Source organism: Camelus ferus, chromosome 9, assembly GCF_009834535.1.
Source record: "Camelus ferus isolate YT-003-E chromosome 9, BCGSAC_Cfer_1.0, whole genome shotgun sequence".
Lineage (NCBI taxonomy): Eukaryota > Metazoa > Chordata > Mammalia > Artiodactyla > Camelidae > Camelus > Camelus ferus.
In genome coordinates, this window is record NC_045704.1 from 35,108,316 (window position 1) to 35,125,457 (window position 17,142).

A 17,142-nucleotide genomic window follows, 5' to 3' on the forward strand; every position below is an offset into this window, starting at 1 on the left:
CTTATATGCCACCCAAGAGGAGACATACAATAAACACATAGATAAATCTGGATTAGTGATGTAATGAAAGGAATAAAATAGGGTGATAGGGTGATGTGAGAGAGAGCAAGGGTATACTTTCAATTTGAGCGGTCAGAAAAGGACCACTGAGCTGAGACCTGAACAACTTAGGCAGCAGAAACAGCAAGTGTAAAGGTCCTGGGGTGGGTTTGAGCTTGGAATGTTTAAAGAACAGAAAGGTCAGTGTACCTACCTATCTTTCTTACTTCAGTGCTGTCACTTGTATTAAGCCCTCCTGGATCACCACCCCACCCCTTACTTGCTAATTCAGCCACACTCAATTTCCACACCCCTGTGGTCACAACTAATCCTGACCACAACCGGTTGTGATGGACTCTTTACACACTGGACTGAGAGCTCCTTGAAGGCAAGGACTACCTCCATAGCTCCACTAGCCAGCACTGATCAGGCATATAGCAGGTGATCAGCCTCTGCTTGATGAATGAATAAATTAACCAATAGGTAAATGAATGAATGAATACCAGGTCCAAATGACTCTTTCCTTTACCTGTTTCACTGTCTCTTCTCAAATTCCCTGGTCGAACTGTAGCTGCACCCTCCCCACACACAGCACTCCCCATCCCCTCAGCTTGCTTGACTTTTACCCCATAGTACAGATCACATTCTGATATACCACATAATAATGTATTTGTTATGTTTCTTGTTTTTCCCTGAGTCCCCCTGATTGTAAATGCCATCACATCAGGGATTTTTGAGTCAGTTGCCCACTAATGTATCCCAAAACCTAGAACAGTGCTTGGCACATAATAGGCACATGTAAGAACACTTGAACAAAGTGGGGCATGAATGAATAAATAAGCGAATGAGTAGCAATTTTAAGCCTCATACAACAGGGGTCACAACCTCAAATGCCTTGCGACTTGCCCGTAACAAACATATGCCGGAATAAGTGCTGGGTTGCGACCTTTTAATTTGAGCCAGCTCACCAAAACCCACCGATGGTTCGCCAGTCATCAGTTTGCCGTCCTAAGCACTGAACAGAACATTCCCATTTTGTTGACGGAGAAACTTTGGCCAGGCAGTTTAAGTGGCCTGCTGCGGATGATAGAGCTGGTACTGAACTGTCATTGCTCTCCCCGGTCCCTTCCCGGTCCCCTCTCAAACGCGACTGAGGTCCCAGTTCTGAGAGTCTCGTTCTCTTCCTGTGGTGGGAGGTCAGAGCCTGGTGTCCCCGGGAGCTGAGTCTGGTGTCCCAGTGCGTGCTGGAAAGGGAATGGGCGCCCAGGTCCCTCGAGTCGCGGGGAGCGGGGCTCCCACTGTCCCCTGAGCCCGCGCCGCGCCCCCGCCCCTGCCCATCCCCGGCCGCGCTGTCAGTCTCCATTAGCGCTAACAGGCTCCAGACCAAGCGGGCTCGGCGCTGGGTTAATGCAATCGGCGCGTTACCTGGGGCGCAGGCTACATTACCAGCCCAGCCTCCGCCCGGCGAGGTCAGAACCAGCCAGCCCGCGCCCCGCCGGCCGCCCCGCGCTTTCTGCGCTCCTTCCGCCGCGCCCGAGCGCCACGCGGCGGAGTCCAGCCCCAGCCCGCGCCCCACAGCCTGGGGAGGCGAGGCGGGTCCGGGGCAGGAAGGCAGGGCGCACGGCACCCGGGATCCCGTCGCCGCCGGACACGTGAGTGCGTCCTGCGCGCGGGACCGGGCTAGCTGTGCAGGGAGACCCAGGCTGAGATGTGCAAAGCTAGGGTGCCAGCGAGTTTGAAATGCAGGGGTGTAAGTGTCCGGGGAGACTCCTGGGACTGCTGGAGGTGGCGCAGACCCGAGCTGAGGGTAGGGGTAGCCTGCTGCCCTGGGCCAGGTCACCGCCTCGTGAAACCTCGGCCTCGGCGTGTCCAAACCCCTCCGTTTGGGGCGAGCGGGAGCGGGCTAATGAGGGAAGAGTTGCAGGGTCCCAAGCAGGGTCCCCAGCGCGGCCGGGGCTGTCTCCACCTAAGTTCTGTCCCAGTCTGGCGCGCCACTACCTCTGCCTCCAAATTTTTCCAACAGACGTGCGCCCTTTTCTGGGAACTCTGCGTCTGCTCAGAGCGCGCCGACCACAGCGTCCCGGCGCTCCTGGGAGGTCTCAGGAGGCGCAGGCAGGGCAGAAAGGCCCAGTGACCACATCTTTTTCTTTGATTCCAGCAGACTCGGCGTGCTCCCAGTACAGCTGACGTCCCTCGCCAGCCGCACCCATGCTTCTGGCGCGGATGAACCCGCAGGTGCAGCCGGAGAACAGCGGGGCGGGCCCGGGGTCAGAGCAGCCCCCGCGAAAGCGCAAAGCTGCGGAAGTCTTGGTGGTGAAAGAGCGCAACGGCGTCCAGTGCCTCCTGGCGTCCCGCGACGGCGATGAGCAGCCCCGGGAGACCTGGGGCAAGAAAATCGACTTCCTGCTGTCGGTGGTCGGCTTCGCGGTAGACCTGGCCAACGTGTGGCGCTTCCCCTATCTCTGCTACAAGAACGGCGGCGGTGAGCCCCATGATGGGCTGCGGGTTTGGACTTGGGAGGCTAGCGGTCCGCAGTGGTGGCCGGGAGAGGAGCTGGGATATACATCGGAGAAGAGGAGGCAGAAGGGCAAGTCTGGGGCACAGGAAGGGATAGGACAGGGCTCACGGATGAAGGATTGGAGTCCCCTGTGGAAGAGGGAAATCGAGGCATGACCTTGTACAGAATCCAGGGCACCAGGTTGGGTGAAGAACCCTGACCTTTTGATGGTCCCCAGGAAAGGAGGTGTATATCTGGAGAGCTCTTGAAGGGGCGCCAGAAGTGTATGAGATGTGACAGTCAGGCACACGGTGACTCTAACCCCAGCACTCCGATAGAGGACTTGAGTTCCCTGAAGACACTTGGGAGGCCCTGCGCTTTGAGGGACAGACACCCTGGAACAGAGACACGCAAAGAGAAGCCGGTGGTAGAGAGAACTCCATTCTCAAGTTCGTGGTTGTTTGGCCGGAGGGGCCAGGGCGCACAGCCTAGGTGGGATTGGGTCAGAGGTACCCTAGCTGGCTGGGTCCTTGAGGCAGGAGGCCTGGTTGATTGGGATGAAACCTCTGCCTCCTGGGGTCCTGGCCCCAGGACCCTAGTCCACCCTGGAGGAGACTCCAGTGCAAGAGCCAGCCTCTCTCCTGCCTCCCTCTGCTGGGTGACCCGAATCCCACCTGCCCTGGAATGAGAGCCTAGAGATCAACTACAGCCCCGTCGGGGCAGAGTCCTGGGCAAAGCAGCTCAGGGGGCAAGATACTGGGTCCTAAGCCCTAACTCCTTCCTGAGAGCTTTTGCCCAAACTACCCCTTTTTGCTGGGATGAGCTCAGGAGTACCCTGTAAGGAACTCAGGGAAAATGACCTAGAAGAAGAAGTTGGCAAAGGGGGCCCCCACTCTGGAAACCTTTCTCTATCCATGGGGCCATCTGCCTGGCAGGGCTCTGGCTCAGGACTCCAGGGCGTCAGAGGGAGGCAGGATGAGGGTTTGGGGCTGGGTAAAGGGAAAGCTCATGACCTAGTCCCTTAGTGTCTGGACCCACCTATTTGCTTCGGTATGTACTCTGGACATTTGCTTTGGGTGAGGCATGGGAAACAGACAATCCAGAGGGGAAACTTTTCGTTGTTTGGCTGCTGCCCCTTCTTAAAGGTCCTGGTCAGGTTTAAGGCTCCTGGCCCTTTGGATCCAAGGAGAGAAGAAATGCAGATGTTCTGTCCTTTTAGCAGACAAAGAGATGAGGAATGAAAGACAGATTGAGAGAACCTAGAACACTCCATCTAACATGTCCTCCATGACTGTCCAAGGTTATGTGTCCCTAGACAGCAGAAGGGGCTATCATTAATCAGCAATATTTATTGGGTTCTTCTCTGCATGAGGCACAGTGCTGGGCTCTGCAGGGGTCACTTAGATGTATTAACCACCACTTCTGCCTGTCAGGAGCTTTAGTCACCTAAGGGCTTCGTTGTCACGCTGCTACACTGTCATTTCTGTTGTTATAAGTGTTTGTCGAAACTAAAAGCACCCCAGATGGCCAGCTGGACACATCAGCTAGATGGATATTCCAGGGCTTTCACTGACACTGTGTGCTCACTTGGTCATCACCACCAACTGAGAGTGCCTGCTGTATACAAGGTGACCTGTCCCAGGCACCCAGGGCACAAAACACAGCAGATTTGTCACATGTTCCAGTGTTGAGGCGAAGCTGGTCAGAAGCTCCCTCTCCTAGGCTTGCTAGCCCTGCACATCACCCATCCCGAGTCATTTGGTAATTTGTCTCTTTGTGGGTCTGTCGTCCAAACAGACTGGGGCACACTGAGAGTAGGGACTGCGGTTTTATCATCTCTGGATGTCTAATGCCCAAGATAAGGCCTAGATCCTGGGAATGTGATAGAAGTTCTCCTTACAAACATCTATTGAATGAATAAATTAATGAAATGGTCCAAACCTTCAGAGACCTAATGCCTATCCAGGCAGAGCAGGAACAAAGTGAGGCAGCATGTGCTGGTGGTGGGTGGGGTTGGCACCTAGAGATGGGGAGCTGTGGCTGTGGAGTCCTGGGTTCCAGATTCTGGCTCTGTGACATTGGGCATCTCTCAGTTTCCTCATCTGTCAAGTGGAAATAGTGGTGTTCAACTCCGAGCGCTGCTGTGAGGACTAAATGCGATCATACCCATGGAGGGTCTGGCATGAAGTCCAGCCTTAGTAAAGGTAGCAGCTGCTTCTTATGCCACATCTTTAGGAAGATGTGGGGAATGGATGGGAGAAGTGTCACGTGCTCTAAAGGCCTGAGGAGGGGCTGCTTGAGAAGGACTCAGAGGAGAGATGGGTTGTGGTTGGCGCTCAGCTCCTTGGGATGGGTGGGGCACGAGCAAACCTGGGGTAGGGAGGAGGTATTCTAGCTGAGAACGTAGGTGGGAGCATCTGAGAAACCGGGAGTGCAGGCTGGCTGAAGGGCAAGCTGGGAGAGGTAAGGGTGGAAAGGCAAGTTGGGACCAGGCTATGGAGACCTTGCTTAGCTGGCTACGGGTAGGGAAGTTATACCAGTGAATTTCTGTTTCTGGCTGAGATGTTCATGATTGGCACAGTGGAGCAGTACAGCCCTGCATCTCAGAGTCCGAGGCAGCTCCTATTCCAACTTTCTTCTCAGGCCTCCAGGGGATGCTCGGCTGGCCCCTTCCGGTCTTTGTCTCTGCTGAGACCTCCTGGCTGCTCCCTGTGGATCAAGCCTCATCCAGCAACTATAAAGCTAGCCCCAGAGATGGGCAAGCAGGTTGGCAGGTGGATAGCCTGTAATTGGAGAAGCAGCCAAAAGACCCGAGTTCAAATCCCATCTCTGTCACTCTCTCTGAGCTCAAATTCCCTGCTACAGCTGGAGGTGAGCTTGGATGACCCCCAAGATCCGTCCCTCTCAGTGCCCTGGCTCAGCACTGCACCCAAGCCAGGACTTACACGCCCTGTTATTTGATAGCCTGTGTGCTCTTCTGGTGCCAGTATTAACATGGTAACCTCCAAGTCCAGCTGTTCACACTGGCCCAGATTGGAGGAGGTTTTGAAATGATAGAGGTGCCAATCATTTAGGCCCCCGGCTAATATTTTCTGAATGAATTCCTGGGAAAGATCAGCCTGTCTGAACATTTTCCCATAAGCCAGCTGCTGGGATGCACGGATGCAGGTGGCTTCTGGTGGGGAGAACCACTCTTGGAAATTCCAAGGCTTTGTTCAGAACCTTCTCAAACAGGGAGGTAGTGTCGGGCAGTAGGGGTCTTTCCGGTGTCCCTAGATTGTCCCTCTGCTCCTGTCGTCTTGGACCTGGCCTGTGCTGGTCTCTGGGGAGGAATGGACAGATGGATTGGGTCCCCGTGTCTGCCTCCCTGCCAGGGAAGAGGCCACTGTGAATTATCCTTTGTAAATGATGGCTTCTGTTTGAGATGTGTCCGGCTGATCAGAGAGGCATGGCCTTTAGGTTCAGACAGAACTGAGTGTGAATCTGAGTCTGACATTTCCCAGAAATGTGGCCTTGGACAAGTCACTCGTCCTCCCAGGGGCTTTAGCTTCCTTGTGCAGAAAAGGAAGCATCTTCCTGTAGGGCGACACGACATTAGAGATAATAAAAGCAAAGCACTCACAACAGTGCCTGGCACATAGTGTGGGCTCAATAAATGAAGTTGTTACTGTTATGTTTATTGTTCAGTGGCTTTGAACTGCTAGACACAGGCTAGAACCAAGAGTAGGACAGGGTCCTGATTCTGGTGGGAGCAGAACTGACTCTAAGAGGAGGTTGTTAAGGGGATCTAAGGCTGGAAAGTAGTCAGGCTTGGGTCTTGGGTTTCGGACAGCCTAACCTTATCCCACTTTAGTTTCCCCACCTGGAAGATGGGGGTTAACCTTCCTGTATGGGGTCCCATGAGATCTGTGGTTCTGGGTCCCAAATGGGGTTCCCTTCCTTCAGCAAGTAGCTCAGGGTCTCAGGTGCCCACAGGCCTCTGGGAATCCTCTTGGCCAAAATATTAGGGGTTCTTGAGGCCAGATACGAGGTGGCGGCTGGTAGAAAGGGCAGGAGTTGGCAAACTCAGAGCCCTCACATTGGGCCTGGCTGCAGGGGGCCGTCTGGACCCTGAGCTTGCTGTTCAGGTCAGATGCAGAGGAGCCAGCCAGCTGGTTTAGCCTTCCAGCTAGCAAGTTTGCAGGAGAGAGGCGTTCATCAGGGGCTGGAGCTGAGACCGTGATCTGGAGTTACCAGCATGATTTGGCCCATTGCTCTGAGCTGGCCAAAAAGATCTTGAGGGGCTGTGCCCATCAAGATGGGATTTCATAAGGATAAATGTTACATCCTGCCCTGCGGTCCCAAACCCAACTGCCTAGCCTGTGTGCCTAAGTAAGGATTAGGCCACAGCACAAGTGGAGAAAGGCCCCGGGGCTTTCATTAGCTACATCCTCTGTGAGTCACTGCCAGGATCCATTTATTTAGCAAAAAAAAAAGTTTATTAATGCCCATCATATGCCAGGAACACAGAGAGGAGCACAAGGCAATCCTTGCCTTTAGGGAACTCATAGTCTATTGTGGATAGCCTACAAGTTATGTTAGATTCTATTATTGGAGGTATTATATCTCAAATCAAGGAGGTGAAGTTCCATTCTGATCTTTGTGGGTAATATTTCCTTCTATAATATAGTTCTTACCATCCCAAACACCCCAAAATTTGTTCCTCTTAAATTGGCCAGGATGGAGGAGATGGGAACCCAGAACCTTCAAGAAACTTCATGAGGAAGAATCCAGTCAGATCCTGCAAAGCCGACAGCGGAGGGAGAGTTGTCCCAGGAGGAAGGGTAGCCTCAACTCTGATTTCCCCAAATCCCACCCCCACTGACCTCCTTAGAGGAGCCGGGTTTAATCTACCAGGGGAGTGGGCGTGTTTCCTTCCTGGCTGGGACTGACACAGTCTCAGAGGAGACCCAGAGGTCAGCTAGGAAGACCCAAAATGAAGAGGAGGGAGCAACCCCTTGTGGGGCAAAAAAAAAAAGCCAGTTCTCATCATTTTGTGTAGAATCCCATCTTGGAACAGCAGGAACTTACACAGGGGCTTGTATAGATGGTCTTGGCTGGTCTCAGTAACGTGCCTGGGAAGAGGTGCAAGGCTTCTTTGGGCAAAGGTTCCAGGGACCCCGAGGCTAGTGGGCAGAGCCCCATTGTGGTCACTGAGGGCTCCAAGGACAAGCTTGATCTTAGGGTGGAGAGACACCAGTTGACACCATGTGGCTCAGCTCCCCTCCCCAAGGCAGAGGGTCTCTCTGTGTTGACAGACTTGAATGGTCTGAGCTTGGGTTCTTTTAGAAACAGGTGTGTTTCTTTACAGAAATGGCCACAGGCCAATGACAAAGACTCAGAGGGGGACCCTACACCTGGCTCCCAATGCTCTGGAAAAGTCTGCTTTGTTTTGTTCTCCATGCTACAAAGGACAGAAAGAAGGCAGTAGGTGGAGGCCACAGGGGGAGGGATTCAGGGAAGGGGAGGAAAAGGCCCTGGCCAGACAGAGAGGTTGGGCGGCCGGCTTGAGCAAACCCTCAGTGACCATGAAGTCCTTGAGATTGGTCCTGAACTGGGGTGAGGTGGCCAGGACTATATGCCCCAGACTCCATCGGTCATTGGATGCCAGCTGCCCTGGGAAGGGGCTGTGGCCTTGGGCGAGGCCGCTGTCTTTGGCAGGGACAGTTCCCAAAGGGCTCAGTGGGGGCTGAGTGGTCCCCATGGCAGGGGAGCAGGTCCTTCCTTCTTGAAGGGGAATCCGGAGCCCTGTTTGCTCATGGGGCTGCCTGTGGCCTACGGGAATCCTTGCCCCCGCACTTGCTCATGGTCAGCGGTCATGTTTGGACACGAGGAGGAGTAGCCAGCCTCACTTGGGACGGGGACATGAGTTGCCCAAGAGACTGCCCCAGAGTCCTGTCCCTCTAGCCTCTGTGCTGCGCTCCGCCAAGGACCCGGCCACCCTCCACCACATGGGCGCACATCCTGTGCTCATGGTTCCCAGTTTACGGAGGCAGGTCCCAGCTGCCCTTGTGTGTGGTGGCAGGACGTGATTCCCATTTACAGAGCACCAAGTGCCACAGACTTCACCTCCATTCTCTCTAATTACCACAGCAAACAGTGATGCAGGTATGATCCCCTTTTATGAAGGGGATGCAGGGGAACAAAGGCTCAGAGAAGGCACATTGGCTCAAGGTCACATAGTCAGAAGTAGCAGGGCTGGGGGAGCCAGGATTGTCTTAGATCCAGGCAAGAGGCAAGAGAAAAAACTATTTTTGTACACACTCTACACTCTTCTGACCCCGAAAGTGTAGGAGTTTTCCCAACACTGACCAATTCTCCAACTTTTGGGACACCAGCTGGGTGTCCTAACAATCAATTCTGATACTGTCTACCTGGAGTTGGTGCAGACCCCACAGATTAAGGGCTCAGTCTCCCAGGAACTCTCCCACTTCAGAGGCCAGTCACGTGTCAAGATGTCACCTATGCTTCTGACCAACCAGCTATAATCAGGGGTTCCCATGATGCTGTCTTCAGATTTGATTATTTCCTGTGACAGCTCACAGAACTCAGGGAAACATTTACATTTCCCAGTTTGTTATAAAGGGTATCATAAAGGATGCAGATAAACGGCCGGGGGAAGAAGTAAATCAGGTGAGATGTGGAAGGGTCCTGAGTATAGAAGCCTCTGTTCCCATGGAGATGGGGGGTCTCACCGGGTCATCAAAATCCAGAAGCTCTCCAAACACCATGTATTAGGGATTTTTATGAAGTCTCCTCTCATAGGCATGATGAGTATTAACTCAATCTCCAGTCCCTCCTCCCTCCCTGGGGGTTTAATCATGGCTTGATCTTTCTGGTGACCCATCCAGAAGCCCACAAAGAGTGGCTTCATTAGAACAAAGACACTCCTTGCCTAGAAAATTCCCAGCACCTGCACAGCCAGAGCATTCCCGAGCCAGGATTCTGGGCTGGTGGCCCCAGAGGTTCTCAGTTCTGAGGTTCTGGGTGAGGCTGGTTGCAGCTAGCACACGCCATGCATGGAGATGAGGCGGGGCAGGGGGGATGTGGCAGTTACGGGCTTTACAGGGCAGTACCTTCTAGGAAGTTTGCAACCAGCCTCAGTTTCCCAGAAGCTGCTACAGGGCTGTTTCTACCAGAGGCTTCCTCAGCTGACCTCAGGCATCCCCGAAATCACCTTCTGACTCTTTAGATTTGCCCTGGCTTCCTCCAGATCTTTGTGCAAGAGGGCCTGGGCCAGCTCACTGGTCGATGTCCTCTGTTAGAATAAGGCACTGGCCACTGGGCAGCTTTCTGCTTTTCATTCATACTCAGCCATTCCATCATTCTTGAGTGCTCTCAGTCTGTTTCCTCTTGCAGTTTTGCCTGGCCCACATGAGACACCCTTGGAAGAGTCTTGGGTTTGTGCAGATACGTCATCTTTCCTCTCCTCCCCTCCCTGGGACTCCCAGCCAGCACAAAATTGAATCTCAAACTGGGCAATTTACCTACCTGCTGGCACTACCACCCAGAGGTTGAGAGTTGAGAAAACTGGCCAACGTGAGATGTCTGGGTAACTAGCTGGTGTCGCTCTTTCCTCTGGTTGTAGAAAAAAAAATCTTGTTACCAGCAGCACACCACAGTGCCAAGATCTGAGCCATGACCCCTGGCTTCTCCCTTCCCCATTGTCCCTTGGGCCACTGACTTCAGTCTTCAGGCCCATTAAACATTTTAATACGCCCATCTATTTCCCTTACTCTCTGACTCCGGGCCCCCAAGGGCAGTAGCAGGTGGCCACAAGGCAGAGTGGGGCTCAGATGGATCCAGATGTGACGCCCCAGGGGGGAAGGTATAGCTTAGTGGTAGAATACATGTTTAGCATGCATGAGGTCCGGGGTTCAACCCCCAGTACCTCCATTAAATTAAAAAAAAAAATTACCTCCTCTCCATCACCAAAGGATTAAAAAAAACCAAAAAAACAAAAAACAAAACAAAACAAAAAACAAAGAACAGATGTGAAGCCGTGCTGCATACTTACCAGTTTGGACAAGCAACTCAGCCTTTCTAAGCCTCAGTTTCCTCATCTTTTAAATGAGGTGGGTAGTAGTTATCTCTTGGGGATAGTTTTAAAGGAATAATTATGCAAAAGCTTAGCGTGTGGCTTAGCATATAACGGATGCTCAATAAAGGGTACTTGTTACTTTTACCAACTCCACCGTCACCACCACCACCACTGTGGCCTCCATCAGCATCACCAGCATTGCTATCAGCAATGTGGACAAATGTGGGTTCTGGTCCCAGACTAGCCCTCTCTGGGTGGGGAAAGAAAAGGGTGGAGATTGAAAGCAAGAAATGAGGAAAGGAAAAGGGAGGTTGCCATGTGGTCATTTCAAAGAAGCCCAGCCTGGAACAGGGGCTGGAGGGTTGGACCAGCCCATGACCAACAGACCAGGTGGCTCAGCTGGCCCCAGATTCCTGGTTTCAGAACACCCTCTCTCAAGACTATTCAGACTCATCCTTCATCTAGGCTGCGATATTCTGGAATCTGCAGAATATGTTGGGAATGGCTTGGAGCTCTGGAGCCAGACAGACCTGGGCCCAAATGCCAGATCTATCACTTACTAGTTGGTGAGATTGGACAAGTCACTTAATTTCTCCAAGCTTCAGTTTCTTCCTCTGAAAAATGGGCACAGTAGTTGCTACCTCAGATGGTTTCTGTGTAGGGCAAATGGGATCACAGATGTCCAGAGCTGTGCTTGATACGTAGGAGGTACTCATTTTCTGGTGTTTTCTTCTCTACCACCCACCCTGCTGGTCCATCTGCAACAGCTGCCTGGGTCTCAGAGCCCTGAGGCCAAAGCTTCTTGCTTTGTCCTTAAAAGCCCTGGGCTTCCTGACAGTCTGAGTAGCTGGGTGAGTTTAACCCTGAATGCATGTGAATTTACCACAGTTCTCTGCTAGCCTGGGGCCTTAGTTTCCACAGCTGTAAAATGGAGGTAGTAGTAATCTTTGCATTTTAAGGTTGTTGTGAGGATGGAATGAGACATTGCTTGGAAAGTACCTGGAACACGGTAGGGAATGTTATATGCCTAATGTTACCATCGTTAAATATTTCCTGGTTTCTATACTTCGCTATCATGGGCAGGTCAGAGGGTGTTTGGTTTCCAAGGTTACGGCAACTCAGCCAAAGGCCAGTGGCGGGAGGGGAGCTGGCATTTTACTTTGGTCATGCTTGCAGCCTGGGCTGATGTGGCTTGTATCCCCGTGAGTCACCTCACAGCGTCAGAGCCTGCTAAGCTCACCCCAGGCTACTGGGCATACCGAGCCCTGTCTCGGAAACTCAGATGTGTCAAATTCTGCCAGAATTCTCCCAAGGATATTGCTGCCCATTGCCAAGGGCTCCCTCTAGCTTCTGCACTATTCCAGGTGGGCAGCTTCCCTGATCAGAGACTTGAGCCTCTGGCCTCTTTGCTCCAGTGATTATTTACCTTCAGCCTCGACTCTGTGAGAGTGAGCCTGATGGGTTAGAAGACCTGAATGTGATTCCTGCTTCTGTCACTTAGCAGCAGTGCAAACAAAACCAGTTCGACTCCCTTCTCTGCCTTCGGTTTCCGCCAGAGGGAGATAATGACCCTCTCTGGTTATGCCTGTGAGCTGTTGTGGGACTAAGGACAATCCAGCGAGGCCATGTCTGGGAAAGCCTGAGGTGACTTTAAACTGATACAGATACGAACAAAATTAAAACTCAATCATATGTAACCTTGGGCACTGTCTCTCCCTTTTTGGTCGCAATTTCCTTATAAAAGGAAGGGTTTGGGGTGACTGACATTCCCCAGAGGGATGATTCATGAAAGAAAAGGTGCTGAGTTGAAATCAATTTGGTAAAGACTGTATTTGGGATCCTCATGATGCTTCACAGTGTGTGCTTGTGTGTGAAGGCTTGGGAGAATCCTGCAAGAAACAAGCCTATTTAGTTTTGATGAACCCAGATTTTACTAACTTGAGCACAGAACCTTGTTACTATGATTATGACTATGACTACTGCTGTAACTTTTATTAGTATGGTTATAGTTAATGTATATTAATTGCTCTGTGTCACTCTATTTACTTACCACAAAACATCCGTTGAGAAATGGCTGGGTGAGCAGATAAATGAGGAACCTTGCAGCTCTGGCCAGGATCTATCTACACACTCTGAGGCGCAGGTCCAGGCTGGGCAGGGTCTAGGGTCTCACGCTGTGCCTCTGTGTCCTCCAGGCGCCTTCCTGATCCCATACACCCTCTTCCTCATCATTGCTGGGATGCCCCTGTTCTACATGGAGCTGGCTCTGGGCCAGTACAACCGGGAAGGGGCGGCCACTGTGTGGAAGATCTGCCCATTCTTCAAAGGTAAAGAAGGAGTCTGGGGGAGTCAAGGGTGGTTCTCAAAGACTTCCATGTGCCCCCTGGAGAATCTGCTCCAGAGGTGGGATCTGTGGGAGACCAACTCTCTTGTGGGATTTACAGGTGCTGTCAAGGTCAAGTGTGTTTACCATTCAAAGTTGTATGGAGAGCATCTGGTATGTCAGGAACAGTGTTAGCCTAGAAAGTCTGGAAATCTGAATTCCAGTCTGGGCTCTACAGCTGAATGACCAGAGGGAGTCTGTTTTCCTGAATGGGAAATACTCACAGAAGTGTCAAAAGTACCTGGCACACATACCACCATTCTCCCCTCTTGCTTCCATGGCAGACATGACAAATTGATCATACATCTTTTAACCTCAGCCGGATGACTGCCTCACAATCCTTAATATGACAGGCATAACTAATTGATTACGGCCAGGAGATTAGATGAAGCCAACTTGGATTTGAAACTTAGAACACATCTGGAGAAAGTGGCCACAGCAACTGTCATTTCTTGGTCCCTCTGCAGCTGTGAGAAGGGCATGGAGTAGAAATTAGTGTCTCTTAAGTGCTGGTTAGAGAACTGGGCCCCAATAGCCATGAGGTCCAGTGTGACTTCTATGAGCCTCTTAGCTGGCACATGTCTCCTAAGTACTTCCTGTGTACTCAGTCCTTAGTAGATACAGGCTAGTACAAGAGGCTAATAAGACGTGTGTATTAGTTAGGATTTATTTGTCTAATTTTCCAGAAATACCACTCAAGCTGGCTTTAATATAAATGAGAATTTTTGTTGGCTTGTATTATAGTAAAATCCAGGAATTTCTTTGGCTTCAGTTACAACTTGATTCAAGTGCTTGAATAATGTTATTCGGAATCTCTCTCTACTTCAAGTCTCTTTTCTTCTGTGTTAACATTTGTCTCAGCCACATTCTCCTCAAGTGCTAGCAGAGATGGCCATCACCAACAACAAGAATTAAAATTTCCAAGTTTAATAATGAGAAAAACAAAAGCACCTTATATATCTTTATAGCTTATTAAAAGTCACAGAGAAGACTCCCATTGGCTTGACTTGAGTCATATGCCCGACTATCAGCCAATCACTGTGGCTGTGGGAAAGGAGAATTCTGATTGGTCAGACCTCAGTCACGTGCCTACATCTAGATCAAGGAAGGATTAGCCTCACCCAAACCTCACATGCTAAGAATTGCTTAAGGCTACTTCCTTTAGTAAAGCTGTGTAGGCAAAAAACCAAATATGTCTATTGTAGTCAAAAGCTATAAAACTAGCTCTAAAGGGGCTTCTGATGCATTCAGGAAGGTGAGCTTGGCACATGAAGCAAGACCCAAAGAACACACCTCTGATCAGGGGTTGCTTATCTGGGTCCTTCAGAAGCAGGTCCTGAGACAAGGATTTCAGTGTAAGGAGTTATTTTGGGAGGTGATCCCAGGAAGCATCAGTAGGAAATAGGGAAGGGGAGGCAGCCAATAAGCCAGTTCCACCATGGGCGAAGGGCTTAATCCCACTGGGAGAGAATGTTATCATATCTCAGTGTTATCCTACCCAAGGGGCGGGGCAGCTGGGATGTTTATACTCCAACACCTGACCCGGCTGCTCCCTGGACTTTAGGGTCCTGGCACTTCTGCCCTGCCTGATGAGTGGGCAGAAGGGGCTCCAGTGGCAAGAGGGAGCCCTCAGGCAAAGGGGTGGTGGGTGCCTAAGGGAAATAGATGAGGCTATGACAATCTGCTGCAGAAAAAGAGAGTTGTGGGGATGGGGTAGTGCAGCAGTTGGAGCCAGCTGCCCATGAGAGGTGGCTCTGGGGTGGGCCTGGGGAAGCCCCTACCTGACCCCCTCTGCCTCCCCGCCCAGGAGTTGGCTACGCTGTGATCCTCATCGCCCTGTATGTTGGCTTCTACTACAATGTCATCATCGCCTGGTCACTCTACTACCTCTTCTCCTCCTTCACCCTCAACCTGCCCTGGACGGACTGTGGCCACGCCTGGAACAGCCCCAACTGCACCGACCCCAAGCTCCTCAACAGCTCCGTGCTGGGCAACCACACCAAGTACTCCAAGTACAAGTTCACACCGGCAGCAGAGTTTTATGAGTAAGTCATCGACCTCTCGTCCCATTCATACAAGCACACAGAGACCCATGCTGGGCAGGACCTGAACCAAACGCTAAGGAAAACCACAAGAGAAGAGAGGGACATGCTGGTCGTTGTGTGTAATGTGTACTGAGCCACCACCGCAGGCCTGACCCTGGCTAGGAGCTGAGGGTACAGCCGTGGACAAGCTGGAGGAGCTTGTGTTCTGGCACAGAGTGGGGGTGGGGAGGCAATACACTAGCAGAAAAGTAAGGAAGCAAGAAGATTTTACAGAGTGAACATGCCCTTTGGGGAAGAAAACACATTTTAGGAAGTGTAAGTGCTCTTAAGGAACTAAAACCAGGCATGTGGTACACAGTGATTGTGGAGGGAAAAGGAGCTTTAGCTCAGGTAGTCAAGGAGGGCTTCTATGAGGAGGCGTCACAAGAACTGATGAAATCGGCCACGGGAACATCTAGGGGCCCAGGTGGCAGGTGATGGAACTGCAGCTTGAACCCAAGTCAGTCTGATCCTCAAGCTGTCATCTGGTCCACCCTGTGCTGCTGTCTCTCCGGGGCTTCCATGGGTGTAAGTAGCTAGAGTTTGTGAGTACAAATTAGAAAGTGGATGCAGCCCGGCTATTACAGCTCAGAGAAATTATCTGGACTATGGGTGCCTGAGAGGCACTGACTGGTGGTAGAAGATAGAATATCTTTAAAAAAAAAAAAAAAAAAGAACCTTTTTATGTTGCGATCATTTTAGACGTAGAAAAAGGTTGCAGACGTAGTCCAGAGAGCCCTGAAGACCCTTCTCCCAGCTTCCCCTAATGTTGACACTTTATGCACCCACAGTGCAAGGACTGAAACCAGAAAATTAACATTGTTATGCTGTTAACCCACCTGCTAAAGACTTGTTTTAAATTCACCAGTTTTCCCACTAATGTCCTATGCTGGTCCAGGATCCGGCCTAGAGTCCCCATGTGGCATTTAGTTGTCACATCTCCTGAGTCTCCTCCAGTCTGTGAGAGTTCTTCGGTCTTTCCTTGAGTGTCACGCCCTTGACACTTTTTTGAAGCGCACCGGCCAGTTATTCTGTAAACTAGCCCTCGGTGTGGATTGGTCATTGTTTTCTCCAGGTTAGACTGAGGTTAGATATTTTTGGCAAGAGTAACTTGGAGGTGATGTTGTGTCCTCTCTCGGTGCGTCATATCAGGGGGTACCTGATGCCAGGCTCCTATTGCTAGGAATGTTGACCTTAATCACTCAGCTAAAGTGCTATCTGTCAGCTTCCTCCCATGCAGAGGTGGCGTTATTCTCTTCATAATTAGTGAGTGTCTTCTGGGGAGTTACTTTGAGGTTATGTAAATATCTTGTTTCTCATCATACTTTGCCCACAATTCTTAGCATCCTTCAATGATTCTTGCAAACAAGGATTATTACTATAGTGTTGGTCTAAGTGTGATTTCTCGTCCCTTCATTCCCCCAAAATGAAGGGAAAATTTGTCCCTTTCCTCCTATTTATTCATCTGTTCATTTACTCACTTATTCATTGATATCAGTATGGGCTCATGGGTATTTATTTTCTTCTGTGGTTTTTAACTCATAACCATCACTATTTATTTTGCTCCCTTGAATCCTCTCAGTCTCTACTCCATCCTTTTATGTCCTTCAGGTTGCTGATAGTCAACGTATTTCCAGCCACCTAATTTCAAGTGTTTGTATGGTGGTCTCTTCAGAACGTAGCATCTTTTGTGTGTGTGTGTGGGGGGGGTTGTGTATGTCATTATTTATTTTTTTAATGGTAGTACTGGGCATTGAACCCAGGACCTCATGCATACTAGGCAAGCCCCCTACCACTGAGCTATACCCTCCCCTTCCAAGATGTAGCATCTCTTGTCTTTAGCCCTCAGGTGGGGGTGGTTGCATTTTAGCAATCCCTACACAAGTGTCAGCAGATAAGCAGAAAGTCCCTGTTACAAGCTGTGGGGCAGGACAGGTAAATCCCACTTGAACCACACTCTCACGGTCCGCATGGTCTAGAGGAGTGGTTGGAAAACTTTCCAGTGAAAGATTAGATAGGAAAATATTTGGGGCCTTGTGGGCTGCATATGTCTCTTGCA

General features: G+C 50.9%; 1 protein-coding gene across 6 annotated transcripts in view; it reads left to right on the plus strand.

Annotated features, from left to right (window-relative positions):
- Positions 1-1,585: 1,585 nt before the first annotated feature.
- Positions 1,586-17,142, plus strand: part of SLC6A2 (solute carrier family 6 member 2) — a 39,942-nt gene continuing 24,385 nt past the window's right edge. The window contains exons 1-4 of one of the 6 annotated variants that reach the window (XM_032486340.1): positions 1,586-1,691; positions 2,198-2,521; positions 12,812-12,943; positions 14,807-15,044. In XM_032486340.1, coding sequence (XP_032342231.1) covers positions 2,248-2,521; positions 12,812-12,943; positions 14,807-15,044 — 644 coding nt within the window. In that variant the 5' untranslated portion in view covers positions 1,586-1,691; positions 2,198-2,247. Of the gene's footprint in view, positions 1,790-2,197; positions 2,522-12,811; positions 12,944-14,806; positions 15,045-17,142 lie in introns of those variants that run through there. The other 5 variants (XM_032486339.1, XM_032486341.1, XM_006172446.3 and 2 more) reach the window with 5 other exon arrangements.